This window comes from Xenopus tropicalis, chromosome 4, assembly GCF_000004195.4.
Source record: "Xenopus tropicalis strain Nigerian chromosome 4, UCB_Xtro_10.0, whole genome shotgun sequence".
NCBI lineage: Eukaryota > Metazoa > Chordata > Amphibia > Anura > Pipidae > Xenopus > Xenopus tropicalis.
Window position 1 is genome coordinate 85,057,069 of NC_030680.2, and position 25,255 is coordinate 85,082,323.

Sequence of the window (25,255 nt, forward strand, 5' to 3'; positions counted from 1 at the left end):
TCAGTGACTCACAGCATAACTGTGTTTGTTTTATTTGGAAAAAATATTAAGCTGAAGGACTCAAAAGTAAAACAGTAAATATATTTATCAGAGGAGAGCATATAGGATATTTTGAGGTAGATGTATCAAGATTTCACCCTTTGATAAATAAGTTTTATATAAGTTTATAGATTAGCATTAATTCATATCTGCGGGGTTTAAAGATAATTGGATATTAAAAACAACTTTCCCCCCAGTTCAAGAACTTTCTGTGATTTCTCCACTGGGGTAAATCCGTTTAACAGAAGCTATTGTGTTTGTCACAGGACTTTTGAATTTGTTCGCTGCCAGAGATAAATGACACAAGGTATATTAAAAACAATTTCTAACATGGCCACCACCATGCACACAACATCATAATGCAGGAAAAATTAATATTGCTATTTAATATTTTAGGCACAAGAATGTATACTCACACTGCAATGGCTGAGGCAATTGCTGATTAATCAATGATAACATACTGTACTTTACTGTACCTTTTTTAGGTCATGTGCTCAGAAACCAATGTGTTCCTTGCTATACTAAAAGCTATAAAAGAATTTGAGTCCATATTAATATATAAAATATAAAAACAGTTGAATACTTATTCAATACCTCAGTCATTTCAAGAGCTTTGTTGTACCCCATGGATTGCAGTGTTACCCACAGATCACTAGGATCTCCTTCTCGGTCGTTAGCCTCCATGAGATTTAGATCCATAAACCCCTGCCTTGTTAACTCATTTTTCTTTGTTTCAAAATTTTCTGTTTTGAATAAAATCAAAAGAAATGTATCAAGCAGAATAATCATATAAAGTTACACAGTTACAAGGCACTATATAACCAACAGTAATGATAGAGTTGATCTTGCCAAAAACAGACAAGATGGCAGAATAATGACAGAATAATGAGGGGCAGAGCAGTAGCATATGAGGGTGGGGTCATGAAACCTGGGGACGTGTCTGCCTTGTAGGGGCAGGGCCATGACATCAGAGGTGGTTATTGGCCAGATTATTCGCAAGGCCAAACAACCCTAAGAAAAATCAAACTGGTCAAAACTGAAAAGGTGGCTGAGCTGATAAAAATGATAGATCCCCACCTGAACATTAAACAAAAAAACAAATGGTGGTACATCTAGGGGCCGATTTACTAATCCACGAACGGATCTAAATCGCCCGAATGCGTTTTTTTCGTAATGATCTGTATTTTGCGATTTTTTCGTCGCCGTCGTGACTTTTTCGTAGCCGTTACGGCTTGGGGGCCGATTTACTAATCCACGAACAGATCTAAATCGCCGGAATAAGTTTTTTCGTAATGATCTGTATTTTGTGATTTTTTCGTCGCCGTCGCAACTTTTTTGTAAATTGTCGCAACTTTTTCGTAGCCGTTACGACTTGCGCAAATTGTTGCGACTTTTTTGTAGCCGTCGCGAAAAAATCGGAAAGGTTTGCCCGCCGTTTACTAGCGCTCAATATGAAAAAGTCGCGACAATTGGCACAAGTCATAACGGCAAGAAAAAGTTGCGACAATTCACGCAAGTCGTAACACCTACGAAAAAGTCACAACAATTCGCGCAAGTTGTAACGGCTACGAAAAAGTCGCGATAATTCACGAAAAAGTCGTGATAGCGACGAAAAAAATCGCAAAAAATACGAAAAAGTTGTAAAATGTTCGTTTCCAATCCGATTTTTTCCCAATCGGGATTCGGATTCGTGGATTAGTAAATCAGCCCCATAGTGTAGATTATAAAAACACTTTAAAATGTAATTATTAAATGACACAAGTGTGATTTTAAAAAGGCATATGAGGCAAATAGCCTTTCCCAGTGTGCAGGGTACAAGCTACTAACTCAAAATACATCACCTGTGGACAATACATTTGAAAGTTTTTATAATCTACACTATTGGCGCTCTCCATTTGTTTTTTATTTACTGTTTATCTAGCATCCTTGTGCCTCAGAAAGGCTGAGCAGCTTGGTATTCTTAAAGGGATACACCACTGCCAAGATCTCAAATTAAATTTCAATGTTGAGAGAAAAAAAAAATTGAATGTGATAATCACAGTGTTCTATTAATTTTTAATGAGGCTGAAAATCTCAAACATTTTTACAGGGAAATTGAAGTTGCCAATGCCATTGACAGTGATATTGACATTGATACAGTGGTGTAACTAGATGTTACTGGGCTCCACAGCAAATTAAGTTTAGGGACCCAAAACATTGTTAAATCAACCACTTCTACCAAGATATATTGAAATTCTTCATTAATTAGGGTCTTACACTTCAGGTCCCCCCCTGCAATCATAGGTCTGCTTTCTCTCTAGTTACCCCCTGCATCTATAGAACTTGTTAGCTTTTACTTACTGAGGTTTTTATGCCAATTTTTTTTTTTTTTTTTAATTTAAAAAATACTAGAAAAAGGTTTGTGGTTGCATTTTTTTCTCAAAAAGCAGAAAAAACACAAACTTCCCTTCAGTGTGGTCTGTACCTGACTTCCACTCCAATTCACACAGAACCGGAACATACCATATCAGAACGGGGAGGGATGCATATAAAAGTGATTAGGAGGTTGATTTGAAACAGAATAATGCCTAATGGTTAATGTGATTTGTTCATTTTCAATTCACCTTTCTATTACATTTTGTTATGTTTAAATTAATAAGAAACTTAGCACCGGTATGGGACCTGTTAGCCAGAATGCTTGGGACCTGGGATTTTCTGGAAAAAGGACCTTTTACCATACATTAACTTATGTTCTATAATCTGAATATTTAACTTAATAGAGTATTTTAGGCTACACACAGCATGTTCAATCAAATAAAACAGAATATGATATAAACACTTTTGTGAGTATAAAATCTGATAATTGCTACTGAATACAGCATCCATGTTAAAAAGCAATCATTGGAAAAGAATGCATAGAAGCAGTAATTCCAAGGACATCTATGCTTTTTATTATTCTAGTATCAATAAAAAAGAACCAGTTAGGCTATAGCCCAACTGCATTAACTGTAATAATGACTATAACCTTTTGCCCATGGCTCTATTGTAATGAATTACAGAACCTGCAAAGTAATGGCTTATTTAAAAAGGAAAAAAAGAGGGAAAGGCACACCTGGGGGGTGGGACATCTGAGTGAAACCCTCTTAATTGACTGAAGCATTATTTTTATTACATACATTTTATTAGAGACACATTCTCTTACCTAGGTATGGTGTTCAAGATCAATCACCACGCTGTTTTCCTACAATGCAGTAGTTTTTTTCCCAGAATTCTGGTGCCACTATTGACGCAACCCAGTATTTCTCCTAATGTGCCTACTACAGTTGTGTCCAAATTGTCAAAATGGATGAAACTGCGTGTGCACCTCATCACAATTTGGGTACAGTTGCACAGAATAAACGTCTGTCTGGATTCATTTCAGGTGTTTGGCATGCGTGAAGTGCGTGCCCTACAGTATTTTTTTCAGTGCAAGTGTGATACCTATTGACGCAGGGTGCCGAGGGAAACTCTGGAGCTACTGCCTATTTACGAACGTCCAAAAGTGCCCAAATGCGTTTTTTTCGTAAGGATTGGTATTTTTGCGAGTTTTTTGCCGCTGTCACGACTTTTTCGTCGCTGTTACGACTTTATCGTATATTTTTCGCGACTTCATTGCCGTTGCGAAAAATTCGGATTGGTTTTTCCGCCGTTTACAATTGCTCAATATAAAAAAAATCACGACGGCAACGGAAAAATTGTGCAAAATACGATAAAGTTGTGACGGCGACAGAAAAGTTGCGCAAAATACAAAAAACTCACGACAGCGACGAAAAAAAATCGCTAAATTTTCGTTTCCAATCCGATTTTTTCCCATTCGGATTCGAGGATTAATAAAGGTGCCCCTTAGAGAGTGAACCAGAGCCACATCTTTATAGGTTACAGAAGCCCTGCCAAATATGTCAGGTTTTTCAAAGGCTGTATATTTGCTTGCACAGGTATGGGATCCCTTATCCCTTGTTTTTAAAAATGATCTGCTTTCTCTGTACTAATAAAACAGTACCTTGGGCTTTATCCTAACTAAGCTGCATCAATCCATATTGGAGGCAAAACAATCCAACTGGGTTTATTTCATATTTAAGTGTTTTCTTAGTAGACTTAAAGTATGGTGATTCAAATTATGGAAAGACCACATATCTGGAAACCCCAGTTTTGTTATTTCATTCACTTATGTTACAAACAAATTAGAGTTGCCAATTTAGGCCTGTCTCCATCTCTATTAATCGGGCCACACACACAAAAACTATTTAATCCAATTCAGCCAGTGCTGACCAAATAGGGAGATCATTAGCTTGGGGACCCACAATACTTTCTAAAACATGACTTTTTAACCAATAATCTCAACTTCTATTCACCTCATTTCTCTCTATTTCTTATCTTCATTTCTTTTTCTCCTATTCTGTTCTCTGCTGATTTCCTCAGTCACATATAGCGCTTGTTCACCCCATCTTCTTCAAATGCTATCCATTTACCTTATTGCTTTTCTTTTCTCCCCTTCTTTCTCCCAATCTGTGGTGACACAAATATAATTTACTTTTTTCTTCTGCAATCTTTTTCCACCCCACTCTGTTCCCACACTGCTACCACTTCCTTTCTCTTTCAGTTTTTGTATTATTAACTTTATTAAAAAGAGAACTAAATCCTAAAAATGAATGTGGCTAGAAATGCCATATTTTATATACTGAACTCATTGAACATAGTTACATAGGGTTGAAAAAAGACCAGAGTCCATCAAGTTCAACCTTTCCAAGTAAACAAGCCTAAAGGGTTCAGCATCTCTATAGTTGTAATGATTCAGTACTTCAAAGTTATCACAGGGGGTCACCGTACTGAAATCTGTTAGAACTGGCCAGGACAGGGCACATGCTCAGTGAGCTCTGAGCAGCTGTTGAGAAGCCGAGCTTGGGGGTCGTCGCAAATTATCAAGCAGAAAATAATGTTGGCCTGTCCTAGAGGGTGATGCTGCAGGGCTGATTATTAATGTCTGATGCTAACTGCATTGGTTTCAGAGCTGTCATGCAGTAATTGTCTGTGTTAATTACTGTGTTAATTATCTGATTTAATAACTGTATTAATCAGCCTTATATTGTGACATTTATATTCCATACATACTCTATATTGTGACAGCAGCATATGCAGTGAATCAGCAGAAAAGAAGATGGGGAGCTACTGAGGGCATCTCTAGGGGCACAGATCTTCCCTGCTAAAGGGCAGAGGTTGCCTTGGGCAGGAATAAAAACCACAAAACATAATTTACAACATTTCTAGCCTAATTCTATTGTTAAGCTTTAGTTCTCCTTTAAATAGATTTTTACAGGAAGAATTAAGACAGACTTGCACTGTATACTGATGTAAATGGTATGAATAAAGAGTTGAAAAGAGTGGTATTTTTGGATTTATTGTGTGTTTGAACACCTAAGTGGAAGAAACAAACTGTCAACCTGTATATTATCTATACAGTGGTAGTTTCTTACCAAGCTGGTTCTTGGGCTACTTGTGTGTATGGCCTCAACATACCATGAGATTTACTTTCTTGACCATTTCTGTTAAATGAAATGTAAACCAAATGGAAGAATAGCTTATACCTGAAGCCTTCTCTTTGATCTTAAAGCAAAGGGCATAAGAAACCTAAGAGAAAGGAATCCTATTAGGGGCCTTCTTTGTTCTATAACAAATGATTCAGCACTCCTAGTTTGAAGAGAGCATTTAATATTGTTACATTGGAAGGCTAATATAATGCAGACAAACTGTGCTAACAGTGTTGTTCTCAGCAGTGTAAAGTGCCTGTCCAAAGATCCAAGAATTAGCTGCAAAGGAAGCAGGTGATATTAAGGTCATACCATAATAAATGTTATAAGCGTGTGGCCTTTATGCCAAAAGCTTTTTTTCAATGTCTTGCTGAAAGGTTAAAAGAAAAGTAATTCAGTTCTAATGCATTCTTAATAGAAACCATAAAAATGCAAATGTTTTGCTCAGAATTAGTGGACTTTTTACAGCATGCAATATACCATGTATTATCAAGAAGATAGAGCTACATATTTAAATCTGTTCCAAATTATCTCCCAATAACACACTTTTTTTGTTAAATAACTGAAGTAAGTGACTTCATTAATAAGAAGCATCATCTTTGGGCAAGGTGAATAAAATGCAGACTACAATATAGCTTACCTTTGCACACCTCCCAGGCATCGTCGTCACATTTTTCACCGCTGGATCTCATTTCAAAGAAATTATATTCTTCCAGGCTCAGGAGACCATTTCCATCTAAATCAATAATTTCAAACATGTCCGATAACGCAGATCTATAATAAAAAGGGTGACAAAATAGGTACAGTTCAAGTCTTACAGGAAAGATACAAAAAAATGTTTTAAAAAGTCAACTAAATGTGCTGACTTCCCTTGTATAGTAAACAAAACTAGGTAACATCTGTGGGAGCCAAAAAGCTAAAAGTTTTACTGCAGTTTAACTGCATTTTACTGCAATTCCACAAATGAAAAACTATAGGCCCACCAAACTTACTGTATATTAACACATTTTAACCATACCCCCAACTTCAAGGTACTCAGTATAAAGTAATGAATATTGTGCTAAACTCCCCCCATAAACAGAGTAATTTGTTCAAATTTCAATAATGACCTCTGTATAAACAAACCCCTGCCCCCTGAAGCCTTTATACTGCTTTGGGATAGTGCACATTTCATTATACAGAGCAGTGCTGTCCAACTGGCGGCCCGCGGGCCGCATGTGGCCTGTGACCCCCCTCTGTGTGGCCCCCCACCTGTCTGGCTGCTTTGATGGCTTACTCTTGTGTAAACTTTAATTGGTATCAGTACTGAGATTAACTGCCCCCCCCTGCATGGTTCACACCTCAGATTCAGGCTGTAATCAGGCTGTATTGTTTAAATATGTAATCCCCTGTGTTGTTCACACCTTTTAATCTCTGCATCTCTGCACAGTGAAAGTATGGCACACGCAGGCAGGGTAGGGAAGGCAGAGTATGGCACACACAGGCAGGGTAGGGCAGGCAGAGTATGGCACACACAGGCCAAGTATGGCACAAACCAGCCAAGAATGGCACACACAGTGAAAGTATGGCACGCAGGCAGGGTAGGGAAGGCAGAGTATGGCACACACAGGCAGGGTAGGGAAGGCAGAGTATGGCACACACAGGCAGGGTAGGGAAGGCAGAGTATGGCACACACAGGCAGGGTAGGGAAGGCAGAGTATGGCACACACAGGCCAAGTATGGCACAAGTATGCAGAGTATGGCAGGTTTTTGCTGTACTACAACCATTAATATGGGTATGGTCATGTGATAACATGGGTGTGGTTTCAAGTGGGTGCGGTTTCAAAAAGGGGAGTGGTCAAAACTGGCTTCCATTATCGGCCCTCCACCACGTAGGTCAGAAAAATTCCGGCCCTCGGTACAACAGAATTTGGACAGCACTGATACAGAGTGTTTATCTATGGTTTGTTAATTTGTTTAACTACACAGCCAGTAACTTACTAGAAGAGGAAGTGAGACTGGAAGTTAGAAAGTAAAATGAATTTCATTTTCTTGCTTAATGTTTACTGATGCTGTAAGATTTCTTAAGAAAATAAACTAAACCTGATCCAGTAAAAATTGTAACTTTAGTTTTAAATCTTATGAACACACCCCTATGTTTAATTCATATGGTATTTAGTATGATATAAAAACTTGTTTTGGAGTTCATAAACAAATAAGTTGTACAAGTAAACACCGCTGGCACCCAATGACCTTGCAAAGGAAAGTCAACCAGTTGGTATTATGCGTATTGTGTCAATACTGTATATCAGTGTTGTCCAACTTCTGTGGTACCAAGGGCCAGAATTTTTCTATCTATGCGGTGGAAGGCTGATGATGGAATCTAGTTTTGAGCTCACAAGAGCTATTAAAACCATACCCACATTAATGGTGGCAGCACAGCAAAAACCCAAATGGTTGGTGCTCGCTGCAGGGATATCCCCATCAATCATATGGGAAAAAGTTCATTAAGACATATTAAGCCACTCCCAGCATATAATTACACACCTTTGGGACCCCTAACAACTTTTTCCAAATACTATCAAACTTCCAGAACAATCCCATGCTAAGTTCACCTCCCATAGGCAGCATAGGGAAGGCAGAGTATGGCACACACAGGCAGCATAGGGCAGGCAGAGTATGGCACACACAGGCAGCATAGGGCAGGCAGAGTATGGCACACACAGACAGCACAGGGCAGGGAAAGTATGGCACACACAGACAGCACAGGGCAGGTAGAGTATGGTGCACACAGGCAGCATAGGGAAGGGAGAGTATGGCACACACAGACAGCACAGGGCAGGGAGAGTATGGTGCACACAGGCAGCATAGGGAAGGGAGAGTATGGCACACACAGACAGCACAGGGCAGGGAGAGTATGGCGCACACAGGAAGCATAGGGCAGGGAGAGTATGGCGCACACAGGAAGCATAGGGCAGGCAGAGTGTGGCACACACAGGCAAGGTAGTAATGATACCATTTAAAGCTTACACAAAGGTAAGCAGTCATAGCACTAGCCTATGATTAAGTGCAAAGTGCATGAAATGCGTAAGGCTACAATACGGTCTAATTGTCTACAATAAAGCTTCTTTGATCATATTTACTATTGCCTGCTTGTGGGATCTGTGAGTGCCTGCGATATGTATTGCAGTCACAGAAGCCAGACAGATGTTGGGGGTGGGGGCACAAAAGGGCGGACAGTTGGACAGCACTGCCGCATATCATTCATTTTGTACATGACCCTACCTGTAAACCCAAATTCTTATTTTTTATTTTCCTACTTTTTTAGGCTTCTACTAAGAATATCTGTTTACACAGGATTTAACCAATGGCAGACATCTTCCATAAGACATACTTAAATTCAGGTGTAAGAACTAAATCTTCATTTTCATCTCTGTACACCAGTCGGGCTTCTTTGATGGTTTGTTTCTTTTTCTTTCTCAGTCTACAGCCTGTTGTAAATGGAATGAGCCAGTAAACACCAACTCCAAGCTCCCCTTTCCATCCAGAGGTCTTCAAAGAAACAGAATGCAATAATCACCAGAAGTGGTAGGAAATCAACCTCATTCGTAATGATAAAATAAATTTGCCATGTAAAACAAAATTAAAATGTGTAGTTTTAATTGGTTCGATCATTATAAAAACTTTTCTACTTCTGCTTTTTTAACATTTTCAAGAGTAAGAAGGGACAGTTTAGGGCTCAACATCAGAGATTTTTTAGGGACAAACATATATAAATATAAAAATAATCTTATATACTGTTTAACAATTGTTAGGTATTTTTAGTATGTGCTTCAGCAATGTTCAACCTGCAGCAGCGTGCAGGGAGGACATCGATACTTTAAAAAGATTAACAATTAAGTTTATTCCATCAGTACTCCTTTCCAATTAAAACATCCAAACTCCTATACAATATGAGGTATTGATACTTTATATAACTTGACTACAGATTTCTGTATGGATCATTGGTATTTGTATATCAGGAAAAGAATACACATATGAGAGTATTAACACCATGCAGTGATTCCTAGGGCTATTGGCATATAAAACATATTCTACCCACCATAAGGGGAAGAAGTACCAGCTACCCTTCCCATCCAATTGTCACAGTCCTGGTACAGAAACATGTCATCCCAAGCTAGCTTATTCACAGCATAATCAGGCTGAAATGTGGCAGTACCACCAATGTTTCCCACTGAAGAGTATATAAGGAGGTACTGCTGATTTTAAGCTGGCTGAAATATAGTAGCAGATAAATTATTCCATGTGCTTGTAACCATAGCCAAATAAGTTCAGAAGATAAACTTTAGTGTGGAGAGCACAGAGCAAATTATTTGCCGGGACTGTGTCCCATGAACATCTGCAGGTGTCTTATAGAAGTGAGACAAGAACCCAGATTGGGCAATATGGTGCCATGTAATCACTATTTTTTAAGATGAAATGTTTTGAGTGGCATATTAAGACTACTTTTCTACACAATTTAAGAGTCATATTCATGTAGATGAGTACATGTCCATGAGTACGTAACTATTTCTACTAAACAAAGTAGAGATCCATACCTCTTTGTTCCTGAGCTCTGTGAAAGAAATCAGGTCTGCTTGGCCATCATTTTCTTTAAGGATATACAGGGCAGTGTCAACAGACATCCATGGTGAAAGTTTTCCTGAAGAAAATAATTAACAGTAATAATAATTAACATCCACTAATAATAAAATGCACAATAATGTGTACAAATAATGTAAAAGGCCTAGAGCACTAATCCCCAACCAGTGGCTTGCAAGCAACATGTTGCTTACCAACCCCTTGGATGTTGCTCCCAGTGGCTTCAAAGTATGTGCTTTTTTGTAACTTGTATTTTATTGAGTTTAACAATGTTGATTATACAGCATATGATGTTGAAAGAATGTATACATATATTGTATCAAAGTAGTATAGCAGTAATATAAAAGTTTTCAACAGTATCAAAGTTTCGTAACAGAGAAAATAGACAATGGAATACAGGTTAGGGACATACGATTAAAGAGCAAGGAAAGGCTACTACTGTAGCCCTTAATTTACAGTAGTGTAGAGCCCCCTTGCTCATAGCAAATCAGCAAATTAATTTTTTACAATAATGGTCACATCTCCCAAAAATTGGCTTTTAACTTAGGTGTATTTGCAGCCTGTCGCGGCTGCCATCTTGGATTCCCCTGCTCGCACACCCCTTCCCCCATGGCAATCAAACACAACTCCCGCCGCTCGCACTTCCCCATCTCTTTTTTACATTGGAATGTGGCTTATGAATAAAAAGGTTTAGGGACCCCCAGCCTAGAATGTAGATTTAGTAGACATTATATTAATTGACTACCAACACAGTGTTCCCTGTGTGCAGCCCAACAGCAAGATCTGGCCCCGTGCTGCCTGCAGCTTTTACCTTACTATAGACACAAGCATGCCACATAATGTGGCTTTGGCCTTGGCACGATTACCTATACCTTATTGGAAGATAATTGAACTGAAGATCATTTTTAACTACCATTTTCTGTATAAATAGACTTCTCTTAGCAAAATTGCTTCTGAGGGCAGATGGTTTAGAGTCTCCTGATACAGAACAATTTACGTATAGCAGACAAAAGGTTCACAGCCACCTATGGTCCTCCATAACTTCCTCACATCTTACCCAGGTTTGTTTGTCAGGAGTCCTGCTGCTGGGAATACAGTGACAAATCCTCTCCTTGCCCTACAAAGGAAAACCTGGACTACTGCACATCACCTCATATACTTTCAAGTCCTACACCCTATTACACACTATTAATGATAAATCAAACTTTCCACAACAGAGATCCATGCCAGAAAAGTAAACCTAGATGAGGTTGGGCTTCTAAACAAAATGGAACCTATGGAAAGGTAACCATCCAATGTCCTTTTTCGCTCTACAATCCACCACAGGACTCCCAAGTAATCAGTGGTTGGTATACAGCAGCATTATCTCAGCCCTCTGTAGATAAAATTATCACTGATACTCAACATTAGCCACTGCTATTATAGCTGAGAAACTGATGTTCCAGTAGTACAAAATAATTCTAAAATACAAGTAGCAATCATCTCCTCTGAAATGCTGCCCTAAATGGGAGGCAGACTTTGCTTATCTTATAGACACCCAATGGAAACAGGCTCTGGTGGCCCCATCTATGGTGTCTATAAAGTTTTTGATTCAGCTATACATTATTCACAGACCTTATTATACTAAAACCAAACCATCTCACTGTACTATTTCTCCCTGTTGTAACCAAGAACAAAGTACCCTACTGCACATCTTACAACTGTGCACAAAATTAGACATATATTGATCTAAAATGCCTACAAACCCTCTCTATCTAAGTCAGTCTCTCTCTCGAACAAGAGATCACAAACTCTGTATCCTTGGTATAACCCCTTTATACTGTATATAACTCTTTAGTACTGTCCAACAATGAAAAACTCTGTCTCTACAAAGTACTATTTTTAGCTAGCAAATTGATCACTTGTGCCCTAACCCTCCATCATATGATCAATGGTATAAATCAGTAAAGGACTTGTGTAAAATGGAGAAAGCCTTGTTCACAAAGAAAAGTAACTACCAGAAATGTGCAAAAATCTTGGAAAAAAGGAACAACTCTCTTAACTCAAGCAGCAATCTGCGACTATGCTGCTCAGTCCATTATAGCCCTTTGTATATGATGTAATACTTGCATTTGTGGCTCTGGCTGCACAGCATTCTGCTATGTAATGGGAATTCTAAACCCTGTATATACCTGCATGCATTAAATATACCAATCCCTGTAATATTTAATTGTTTTTACTAATACACTTACCTGAATACCAAGATTGTCCGTATATTTATTAATAATTAAAGATATTATTGCATTAAAACAGTGTATTATTCTTCGCAAATGGCAAGGAGTTGTACAGAGTAATTAATGAAGAGGATTGTGGTTTTCCTTCCTCAAAAAGAGAACTAGGTAAATAATAAGATGGCAAGTAAATATATATATATATATATATATATATATATATGGACAGAGAGCCGCACACACAAGGACTTAGTAATGTAGTGAAAAAATTTAATTCAAAAAATATATGGGATATTTTTTTAATTACATTTTTTCACTACATTACTAAGTCCTTGTGTGTGCGGCTCTCTGTCCATATATTGCCTCATTTTAGCCAGCACCCAGGGCGTTTGAACTTCTATAGGGTGTGCTCCACTCTTCCTTGTATATATATATATATATATATATATATATACAAACAGTGTATAAGCTGCACACCAAAAGTCAGAGACGCTACCTGGGTGCCAGGACAGTGTAGCAATTTGTAGAGAGGCAATGAAGAACGGCACTCACAGGAGATTTCACATCAAAAACATCAAAAGACTTGTAGAAGCGTGAGATTCTTTATTAGTCCGACGTTTCAGTTCCTTCAGGAACACTGCTGTCCCTGATGAAAGTTCCTGAAGGAACTGAAACGTCGGACGTCTATATATATATACAGGTCCTTTTCAAAAAATTAGCATATTGTGATAAAGTTCATTATTTTCTGTAATGTACTGATAAACATTAGACTTTCATATATTTTAGATTCATTACACACAACTGAAGTAGTTCAAGCCTTTTCTTGTTTTAATATTGATGATTGTGGCATACAGCTCATGAAAACCCAAAATTCCTATCTCAAAAAATTAGCATATCATGAAAAGGTTCTCTAAATGAGCTATTAACCTAATCATCTGAATCAACAAATTAACTCTAAAAACCTGCAAAAGATTCCTGAGGCTTTTAAAAACTCCCAGCCTGGTTCATTACTCAAAACCGCAATCATGGGTAAGACTGCCGACCTGACTGCTGTCCAGAAGGCCATCAGACACCCTCAAGCAAGAGGGTAAGACACAGAAAGAAATTTCTGACCGAATAGGCTGTTCCCAGAGTGCTGTATCAAGGCACCTCAGTGGGAAGTCTGTGGGAAGGAAAAAGTGTGGCAGAAAATGCTGCACAACGAGAAGAGGTGACTGGGCCCTGAGGAAGATTGTGGAGAAGGACCGATTCCTGACCTTGGGGGACCTGCGGAAGCAGTGGACTGAGTCTGGAGTAGAAACATCCAGAGCCACCGTGTACAGGCGTGTGCAGGAAATGGGCTACAGGTGCCGCATTCCCCAGGTCAAGCCACTTTTGAACCAGAAACAGCAGCAGAAGCGTCTGACCTGGGCTACAGAGAAGCAGCACTGGACTGTTGCTCAGTGGTCCAAAGTATGTCATTCGGAAATCAAGGTGCCAGAGTCTGGAGGAAGACTGGGGAGAGGGAAATGCCAAAATGCCTGAAGTCCAGTGTCAAGTACCCACAGTCAGTGATGGTCTGGGGTGCCATGTCAGCTGCTGGTGTTGGTCCACTGTGTTTTATCAAGGGCAGGGTCAATACAGCTAGCTATCAGGAGATTTTGGAGCACTTCATGCTTCCATCTGCTGAAAAGCTTTATGGAGATGAAGATTTCATTTTTCAGCATGACCTGGCACCTGCTCACAGTGCCAAAACCACTGGTAAATGGTTTACTGACCATGGTATTACTGTGCTCAATTGGCCTGCCAACTCTCCTGACCTGAACCCCATAGAGAATCTGTGGGATATTGTGAAGAGAAAGTTGAGAGACACAAGACCCAACACTCTGGATGAGCTTAAGGCCGCTATTGAAGCATCCTGGGCCTCCATAACACCTGAGCAGTGCCACAGGCTGATTGCCTCCATGCCACGCCACATTGAAGCAGTCATTTCTGCAAAAGGATTCCCGACCAAGTATTGAGTGCATAACTGAACATAATTATTTGAAGGTTGACTTTTTTTGTATTAAAAACACTTTTTTTTTATTGGGCGGATGAAATATGCTAATTTTTTGAGATAGGAATTTTGGGTTTTCATGAGCTGTATGCCCCAATCATCAATATTAAAACAAGAAAAGGCTTGAACTACTTCAGTTGTGTGTAATGAATCTAAAATATATGAAAGTCTAATGTTTATCAGTACATTACAGAAAATAATGAACTTTATCACAATATGCTAATTTTTTGAAAAGGACCTGTATATATATATATATTAGGAGTTAAAAAAAAAAATAGGCAGCACATAGGTAGAGTAGCTAGCATTGCTATGTTCTCCTCATGCCTGCGTAGGTTTCCACTTATACTTATTTTTAAAATATTCACCTTTTGGTGTTACTTGCCCTTAATTCATTAAAGTTTACCCAACAGGAACAAATATTAGAATTTTAAAGTGCAGTGTAAGTGGATGCAGGCCAACCCTTTCCTTACCGCCTGTCATAGGGCAAGAGGCAAATACAGGGCTGTATTGCAGCCAGCTTCTGTTGCCACTCCCTGAATGACATGCAAGGTAGGGGATGGATAGGCGGTGCGAACATGTCTGTGCCTCCATTCACCTGTCCCACATGAACAGAGTGTAGCCAAATGTAGGCGGGGGAAGCTGCAGGTGTCTGCACCCAGAAATGAACTACAAAGACTAGCTGCAATTTAAAGAGTGAAAGACAGGGTACAAGCGAAAAAAAAAAAAAAATGAACATTGCACCCCCTTTTTTGCACTTTGCCTTCCACTTAGTAAATGAGCCCTATAAATATGTACAAATGATGTGAAGGCACAAAAACTAAATATAGAAACATAATTCAGTATTCAGTTCATAAAAGTAAACACTAGAGGGCAGAACATACAATACTTTAAAATAATACAAAGACTCATAGTTACACCATCCAAGTGCTTAAGAATTATTACCATGCGTTATTCTGAAATAATAATAATGCTCTATTTTTCAGGCTGATGATTTTGTTGCATAGCCATACAATGACCATGTATAATACTATATTATACTGAAAAGGAGAACCAAAAGGACTGATCATATATTCCTACAGCTTATCTATTGTGCATTAGGACTGCTGTGTGAAAAAAAAAATGCTTTTAGCTGCACTATGACACTAAGACACAAAAGCCTATTGACACTAAAGAAAACCCCTTAAAGTTCCCTGTTCACCTCCACATTGGAGTCCATGTGCTTCTCCTAGATCAGGAGTACAGAATTAACAGAATGAAAATTATCTTGGAATCAAGAGTGGAACATATCCAAAGATTTTGTTGCCCTTAAAATACAAATACAGCAAAATTGATCAGTATCAACTAGGTTTGTGGGAAAATGCCTACCTTCAGCTTTGCTGAGGTTTAAAGGTTTGATTGTGAGATGAACTGCAGACTTTTGAAGAACTTGTAATTTGTAATGATGGCTGATTATATCACCATTGTCCTCTAGAAAAAAGCATCCTTTGCTTGCTGTGGTAAGCCAGTTCTGAAAAATAACACAAAATGTTAAAGGATACCCAAAGGTTTGTGCATTAGGCTATGTGAAAAATAAAAATCAATTAAATAAATCAGGAAGATTATAGGGCCCTGCTAACAAGAGCTTACTATCTAAATATTGGGGGATCAAGGAAAACAGAAAGACATTGATGAAAGACAGTTAGTACAGATATGGGATCTGTTATCCAGAAAACCATTTTCCAGAAAGCTTTGAATTATGGAAACGCCATCTCCCATCGACACCATTTTCAGCAAATAATTCCAATTTTTTAAAAATGTTTTTGTTTTTCTCTGTAATAATAAAACAGTACCTTGTACTTGATCCCAGCTAATATATAATTAATCCTTGCTGGTGGCAAAATAATACTAATAGGTTTAATTAATTTTTTAATTATTTTTTCTTATCAGTTCCAATTCCTGTATATTGGCTTTGGAAAAGCCAGGCTTTGTCAGATTATCCTTGCGCAAGGGAAGATTAGACAGCGAGACAGAAGTGCAAGATAATTCTGGTAGTGGAGCATATGAGAGATTGGAAGAGGCTATAAAAGTGGAGAAAGTCTGAACAGAGAGTAATTTTAGAATTGAGGTTGTAGCTGTAAAGAGAAGCCACAGTGTTGAGGTTTTGCTGTTTGAAGTTTGAATTCAATCAATAAAAAATAGGTTGTCATTAAATGGTTTTGCTCAGAAATGCAGAAATAACTATAAAGTGAGGGACCCAAGGATGTAGAGAGATGATTGAATGCCAGAAATAAGTACAGTTGCTGCAGTCTGGGCTGTAAAAATAAGTATGTGTGTCTGAATGAAATTTTCCTAGAAGTGGGGGCAAAGTAATCAACCAAAAGTGACCTGTATTCGGACACTAAGCCTGTATACAATAATGAGGTGTTAAAGTGGTTGTCCAAATGTCAATGTCCAAATTTTAATAAACCACTAAAAAAGCTCACAGCATGTTAAAAAATTTTTTTTCCATAAACAAAAGTAAAAAGCCCACTGTAAAAACTACTTTTTAATCCTGTTAAATTAATCCTTATTCTGTCTCTATGATCAGTTTTCTGAACGGATGGGAGTGGCCTATTTTGATCCTGACACACTGAGAAGCTTCTATATCCTATATATGCTTACAGCATTACATCCAGGCATTGCCATTACTTTTTTCCTATTTGACCAATTCATTGGTTGCTTGAGCACTAACCAGTTGCATAAATTAAAGGTCATTAGTTAATTTTACCCTTGCAATGGCATAGGCAAACAGACTCAGCATACCACAAATCTAACATACTGTTATGTTAGATTTGCAGAACTCTGTCACAGGCACAGAAAGCAATGTTAGACTGACAGGAGACACAGCCAAAAGGGTTAAAGGAAAAAGAAAGGTAAAGTCACTTGGGGATGCCAAAATGTTAGGCACCCCCAAGTGACTTTAACCGCTTACCTTTTACCCCGGGCTGGTGCCGCTGTCAGGAGAAAACAGCACCAGCCCGGGGTAGCTGCCGGCGCTTCCTCCTTCCGGCTTCGCTGCGCGCGCATGCGCAGTAGAGTGAAAAGCCGAACTTAAACATTTAAGTCGGCTTTTTCGCTCTACTGTGCATGCCTGGCCACCGGCAGTTTAGGAAGTGGAAGGCGGAAGGAGGAAGTGCTGCGCTCCAGGTGCCCCGGGCTGGTGCTATTTTCTCCTAACAGGGGCACCAGCCCGGGGTACAAGGTAAGCGGTTAAAGTCACTTGGGGGTGCCTAACATTTTGGCACCCCCAAGTGACTTTGCCTTTCCTTCCCCTTTAAGCCTGCTGACAGTATTATGAGTGTGTATAAGGAAGTAAAAAAGCAACTCTAGTGTTTATAGGGGGTCACCGACACCCCCACCCCCCAGCACAGCATCTGTGCAGAAGTGAAGGATCAGCAGAGTGATGATTCTGAGTCAAATATCTCTTGAGCTACACTTTTTTGTTATCTACATATGTTCTATTGATCTAGATTTGCAAGAATGTTGTACAAAGGTAAACAACCCCTTCAAGTTATGCCAAGCTCCTAAATCAGAATAAAAAAAGGCACCTCTGCCCCATACTGTGCTACAACTCCCACAAGAGAGTGAATTCCAGGTGGAAGAAGGTGGGACAGAAAAATGAATAATTTATGTTACACTGCACTCTGCCCAACTGTACCTAACAGTTCCGCTACCCATTATAGCTAGAGGGCCCCTAAATCAACATACATTGTGGCTAAAGAAAGCCTCCCTCAGGCTACTGTTAAACTACAACTAAAACTCTTAAGGTCCCCATACACCTTCAGGTCCTAGGGGTGGGCGATATCTGGAGAATCCAGGCTTTCAGGCCAGATATCGGTCGGGCAGGCTCGTTGGTAGTGCCCTTACACGGGCCGATTAGCTGCCAAATCAGTCTAAGGGACCGATATCGGCATTTAGAATCGGCCCGTATGGGGACCTTTAGTAAGGAAAGGGAGATTGAAAATAAAGATGGGGTAAATGTCCATCTTTAAAAAGTTAACACCTTACATACTAGTTGGGACTCCCACATCATTATGCATGTTTTTGCGCCTTAGGCCTATCTCACATTAGGTTGCCCACCTCGTTTTCTGTCATGCTTAACAAAGACCTGAAATCATTCCCTGCGACCTTCCAAGTGCTGGCAAGGACTATATGCACTACAGAGATTTCATCCTGCAATCAACTGGAAATCCCTAGTGCTTGGACTTATGGATGTTTCCTCTTTATCAGAAAGAGAGGTGACAGGGACAAATTTGGTGTCTCATTGAAAAATCATGGTGCAAAAAAAAACCCAGAAATGTACCCTATGGTACATTAAAGCTTGTAGTATAACATAGTTCAAAGGGGATTATTCCATGTGTGGTTTAGGATTATTAATAATAAAATGAAGGGAACAACATACTGAAGTAAACAAAATCTCCCTGGCAATATGTAGGTTTGCAGTTTGCAATGATTTCTAAGAAATGGCTGCTTTTGAAAAAAAAAATATAATGTTGAAAAAAAAAATGTAATTCACAAGCAATTTATGATTTAAAGGACACAGGGGCAAAAAGAAACCTGGCATTGTTATTGAAGCAAGAACAAATCCCAGAAGAACAGTGATTTCAGCATTTTCAGCTATAGTTATAGAATAATTTGATTTGGCACAAGGAAATCTCCTGGTACTCATTTAAGGGTGGTCTGGCAGTTTGCACTTTATGTGCTTGATGTCTGCAGCAATTATTTTCAGTTGAACAAAGAAAAAAATGCCTAGTAAACTGAAAGTAAAGAAAAGAAAAACAAAAGAACAACAATCAATAATAACACTCTACAAATATTGACTTTGGAAAGGGACTTTGATGTGTCCCCCACAGGAGAAGGTATGAAAGTGATTTATCAAAGTAACTAAAACCAAGTTCTAAATGAAAATCAATACAGATTTAAGAGGTGGGGGAACTAAAGACCGTTTATCAAGGTTCCAGGTGCTGTATATTAATTTGCATCATGCTCTTTATTTCTGAAATGTGTGTTGCCTACAGTTACTTATCAATGGAGATATGTGTGCACATCATGCTATATTGAATGCAACCTTTAATTTATACAGTTAACTGTTTCAGTTGTTTTGCAACTCTGTTCGCCAAATTGTTATGCTGATCAATATTTAAGAAGATATATCAGTATTAATCAACTCAAACTTTAATGGTGCATGAGCCTCCCCATTCTCTAATAATGGATAGAAGCAATACAGAAACTGGGGAAAACTGGAGAACATGGGTCCTTTTTTGACATGTCTTTCTTTACAAAGCACTCCTCCACCCAAATAAATACACCAATATCACAACATACAACCACACCCACACAAACCAGCCCAGACAAATATAAGCCTCAGGCATGTAATATTTTCCCTTCTAATAGGAAGCAAGAATGGATAAATAAGGGGTTGCAGGAAAACTGTGAGAGGGAGAAATCTAAAAAATAAAGAGCAGAACAGAAAACAGCCAAAACAGAGAGGCACCATAAGAGATAAGTGGGTACAAAAAGAAAAGATGCTACAATGTTAAGTATAAACCCTAAAAAACACATGTAGTGTGAGAAAAATGTATGATATCCATTCACAAACTTTAGCCCTGAACAGGCTCATTACTATTAGGCTCAATGTTGTATTATACAAAGACCCAATAAATAGTATACCTGTATTCTTTGTGCAATTTCATTAATATAACATTTTACATTAAAAATTAGGCCACATAGCAAGAACATGCATACAATTATCATTTGTTTACTAAAAACAAATACATGAATGTTCCACTTGGATATTATTTTTGAGTCTTTTATTGGGAAATCATAGAAAAAAATTGTACTTCAAATACAAAACAATTCACAATGGATAAAAAAAAAAAATTTTCTCCACTTACCTTCAAATTATTTGGCTCAGTGAGCTTGGCAATCCTGGTACTAGGTATGCCCATATTAATTACCGTAGATATTGTAGCTTTAAAGCTACGAGCTGAAGAGGGCCTAGATGATTTATTTTCAGCTGAAACATTGAGCATAAATACTTGTTAAACTTCACATTACAAATCCAGCTAATAAACCTAACAAACTACTCTGGGGTAAAAGAATTTACAAAGATGGCAGATATTCGCTATGTAAAACGTAGAACTTTGAATTCTGCATCTCGAGTGATCCTTGCAACAGTGTTCCCCAGGTTTAATATTAAAATAACAAAACTAATGGTTTTTGCACCTTAGAGAAGAACTAACAATATAATCCCTGTTGGGGGTGCCAAAATGTTAGGGAGCCCCAAGTAATTATAATCTCTTACCTGATAAGATAGTTAAAGGGTATGGAAAGTCTTAGTTATGAACAAAGACTGGGCAAGTTTACATTGGAGAAGAGGCGCTTAAGAGGTGACATAATAACTATGTATCAATATACTGTAATGCTTTATTTACCAGTAGGTCCTTCCAACTGACACAAGGGCACCCACACCATTTAGAAGAAGGGAGGTTCCGTTCAAATATTTGGATAGGATTTTTTACTGTGAGAGCTGTGAAGTTGTGGAATTCCCTCCCTGAATCAGTCATACTAGCTAATACATTATATAGCTATAAGAAGTGAGGGAATACAGGGTTATGGAAGATCGCTCTTAGTACAAGCTGATCCAGGGACTGGTCCGATTGCCATCTTGGAGTCCTGTTTGGTAAAAATTGCACTGCCCGGGGTATTTCTGTAGATTCTTAATGTTGCCATCTTCTTTGGCTTCTTCCTTCTTCTCTTTGTTCCAGTATGGGCAGGTGCATGACCAGTGGAGCGAAAAGTCATCTTAGATGCAAAAGGATGGCTTTTCAAAATGTACTGTGCATGCGCCTGCCCAGGCCCCAAAGAAAATAAGTGGAAGCAAGCTCCTACAGAACAAACCTGGGCTGGTGCAGTTTAAAGCAAAAATGGGCATCAGCCTGGTATATCAGGTAAGTCATTATAAACATCAGAAAGTGCCTAAGATTTGGCACCTCCCATATGATTACAAATTTCCTTCTTCTTTAAGTAGTGTGACTTTTCAAGGTACACTGGGATCTGGTCTGAGGCTCTGAAGAATTTGTAAAAATAAATAAATAAATAAAAAATCCATAAGAAGAAATCTGAAAGCAACCAACTAGATGGCCTGAAAACAAGCAGCAATAAACAATGCACCTTTAGTTCTTATTTGGATATAGAATGCAGTTATAACAACTGGAAAAAAAGCATAAAAAGCTGTGCTGTTAGTATATAGGTACATTTTCTTATTACTAATACCTTAAAAAAACATAATGAGTATCTTTTCAAAGTACCTTTCCTTGGAGAAGTTTCAGAATCATAAAGCTTTGAATTTCCTTGGGATGATTTTGATGACGGTGAAGCAGAACGCTCAGGTGACTTTTCAATATAGCTTCCAAACTGCTGTCGCTTTGCCTTGCTGTTGCTGTCCATTCTCTCTGATGCTACCTTAGCACATTGTTCACTGGTTCTAAAGAATGTGTTACAGAACTGCCGAGAAAAGAATAGCAATCAAAAAAGGTTAACTTAATCTGCAAAATGTAAAAATATATATTTATATTGTGCAAATTTACATAATAAACGTGTATAAAGATTACTACCTTGATAAGCCTAACAAGCCTGCTATTAGGCTCTTTGGTTATGTGCAATTATGTTTATAATGTGTTTATGATTATGTAACCTAAATAATCATTGGCAGTATTTTTAGTAAGCAGCACATGGTTCAAGAGAGGACAAGGTGCAGTTCTGATACATGTTTCCATAACTATAAGGAATGTTTCATTGTTTCTTGGGATGTAGCATGGCGCTGCATTTAGTTCAAAGGTGCCACCAAGGAGTTCCACGACCAGATAAATGCACAATGCCGCAGGCCTCTAACAGAAGGTGCTATGGACCTAACACTGTAAGTACTACAGGGGTAGGAACTGATGTAAGAGATGCACATTATTGGCAAAGCACTGTCAGTGCTATATAAATGAAAGTAATTAATAATTAAATAATGAGATAGTTACAAGGTACAGTAAGAGGAAATTTCTGCACAACTCTTGAATCAAACTCCTCAAAACTCTCATTATTTATTTATTCCCAGCACATTTACTTTCATGCACAAATTCCTGAACCAGCCATTCCCTTATTCTGCTTCCCTACACAGTTTACTTCTAGACTTGCTACTGCTCTACATACACAGGACATTATTTATTATAATTAACCTTCATTTATTTGGAGCCAACATGTATTTATAACTTTTATTTATAAAGTGCTACAAAAATATGCAGTGCTGTACAATCTTACAACGTACAAAAGTACAAGCTGGGAGGACAAGCATTATAGAAATAAAAATAAATAAGCACAGTATTAATATACACAGATAAAGTGGCACATGGTAAGAGACACAGTAGGAAGGATGTCACTGCTCCAAAAAGTTTACAGTGTAAGTAGGTGGATAACATACAGGCAGAAATTGGTGGACTAAAGGTCTCAAAGTTTTGTACAAGTCTTAACTTAATCACCCCATCCTAATTCCCCCAAAGTGTTGTTTTTTAAGCTGCCTTCCATTTCAGACGTGTGACTAGCCTTACCAGTAGCACAGTCATGCACTTCATTAACTTTCATGAACTTCTTAGCCCCTTCAATTTTATGCACAAATTGCTCCTTATACTGTGGACTATCTATTATTATTAGTAACCTTTATTTCTATGCACCCAACATGTACTTACATATGTATGAATAACATGGTTTAAGAAGCGCTGGAATACACAGCGCTGTACAATCTTAGTGTACAAAATTACACACAGGGAGGACAAGTGTCAAAATAAATATAAGTATACATATACAGAGAGTAAGTGCCTTGTGGTAAAAGACACAATAGTGCACAATATTTGGGCACTGGCCCTTAAATACCAGGACCAAACTAGACTAGATAAGTCTACAGTGCTTAAGGGTGATGGGACCCGGTAAGCTTTGTCGCTCACAATTGAATCTGCACTTCCAGGGGTGACAAATCTCCAGAAAATGCCATCCCCTTTGCTAAAACTAGAATTGCTGCAAGTAAAATTACAGGAACCAACAGTATAGAGCAACCCACCTGCAAATACCTTCACTTTCATGCTCAACCACCAGCACCTTCATGATTATTTACAAATACCATTACTATTTGTTTACTTACAATTTTCAGTGCCCAAGCTACTGGCCCTTCCACCCTGCACATCCAACCAGCATACCCTCAAACTGCTTCTCTATTACACTCAATTTCCAACACTTACATTGTCTTGGTGAACTCCCACAACTACACACAAAACCTCCACCCCTCTATTATGTGACCAACCTTTCTTCCAGTTTCATTTAAATACTGAACTGCAGCACTAAAATACACAATGTTCTACTTCTCAAAAAGAGTGCCAAAAGCTATGCTGACAGGTATAGAAGTTTAAAGGTGCATTGTCAGAGCAGCACCTACACAGCCACAGACAGATCAGCTTACTACTGTGACAAGAGATAGAAAAGCTGACAAGCAATTCTGTCAGTGCTATTCTAATAGCATACCCAAAGTAGTGCCCCTTAGTGGTATGTATGTATGTATGTATAACTTTATTTATAAAGCGCCACAAGGATACGCAGCACTGTACAGTCTTACAGAATACAAAATTACACACCGGGAGGACAAGTGATATAATAAATAAATACAATAAATACATATATGTATATATATATATATATATATATATATATATATATATAAGTGCCATGTGGTATGAGACACAGTAGGAAGGAGGTCCCTGCCCCGTAGAGCTTACAATCTAAGTGGTTGGGTAACATACAGGCACAAACTGGAAGGTAAGAGTGCACCAGGTATGGGCATTTGCCCTTAAGCGCAGGACTGGGCAAAATAATGTTTTAGTGCTCCAGAAGGTAACAGCTGAGCTTTTTCTTAAAAAGAGTGGGTGAGTTTTCCCTACGGAGGGATTCAGGGATAGAGTTCCAGAGGTAAGGAGCAGCGAGATAGAAAGGTTTAAGACGAGAGAGCGCAGCGGATGTGGATGGTGTAAAAAGACAGAGGCTCTGAGAGGAGCGGAGGAGACGACCAGAAACATGCAGGGAGACCAGTGAAGAAATGTAATGAGGAGCAGAGGAGTGAAGGGCTTTGAATGTTAGCAGAAGGATTTTGTAAGCTATCCTTTGCTTAACAGGCAGCAATGCTAGAGAGCTTAATTGAGGCTGAACAGGTTCCCTCTTCGGAGAGAGCAGGAGGATCCTGGCAGCAGAGTTTAAAATTGATTGCAGGGGAGAGAGGTGGGAGTCTGGGAGGCCGGTTAACAGGAGATTGCAGTAATCTAAGCGGGAAAGGATAAGGGCATGGATTAGTGTTTTAGCTGTCGCTTGTGAAAGAAAGGGGCTTATCTTGGCAATATTGCGGAGGAAAAAGCGGCAGGTTTTGGCAGTGTTATTAATATGGTTAGAGAAGGAGAGGGACTGGTCAAAAATAACCCCAAGGCAGCGTGTAGTGGTGTGATCTCTTTAACCTACAGTATATAGCTCAGTAACAGAATGTTGTTTCAAGCAGTAAATCATCTTCTTTTTAATAAACTGTTTCAGGGCACTGTTATAAAGCAGAAAAAAACTGACCAGAAAGATATAGCAATTGTGTTATCCATACCTTATTGTAGTCAAGCTTGCCATTGCTGTTTACTTCAGCTAAACGAAACACAGAGTTGACTTCCTCATGAGACATTTTCTCACCTTTCTGGGAAATATGAATGATATGTTTTAGATTTTCA

At 38.6% G+C, this 25,255-nt stretch overlaps 1 protein-coding gene across 5 annotated transcripts in view; it reads right to left on the bottom strand.

Annotated features, from left to right (window-relative positions):
• efcab7 (EF-hand calcium binding domain 7) overlaps positions 1 to 25,255 on the bottom strand; it is a 40,164-nt gene that overhangs the window by 4,383 nt on the left and 10,526 nt on the right. For all 5 annotated transcript variants that reach the window (XM_004913934.4, XM_002931594.5, XM_012961532.3 and 2 more), the window contains 8 exons: positions 25,135 to 25,221; positions 21,776 to 21,971; positions 20,360 to 20,481; positions 15,813 to 15,954; positions 10,160 to 10,263; positions 8,956 to 9,113; positions 6,223 to 6,356; positions 634 to 782 (listed from right to left, as the gene is read on the bottom strand). In XM_004913934.4, the coding sequence (XP_004913991.2) occupies positions 634 to 782; positions 6,223 to 6,356; positions 8,956 to 9,113; positions 10,160 to 10,263; positions 15,813 to 15,954; positions 20,360 to 20,481; positions 21,776 to 21,971; positions 25,135 to 25,221 (1,092 nt within the window). The remainder of the gene's footprint in view (positions 1 to 633; positions 783 to 6,222; positions 6,357 to 8,955; positions 9,114 to 10,159; positions 10,264 to 15,812; positions 15,955 to 20,359; positions 20,482 to 21,775; positions 21,972 to 25,134; positions 25,222 to 25,255) is intronic.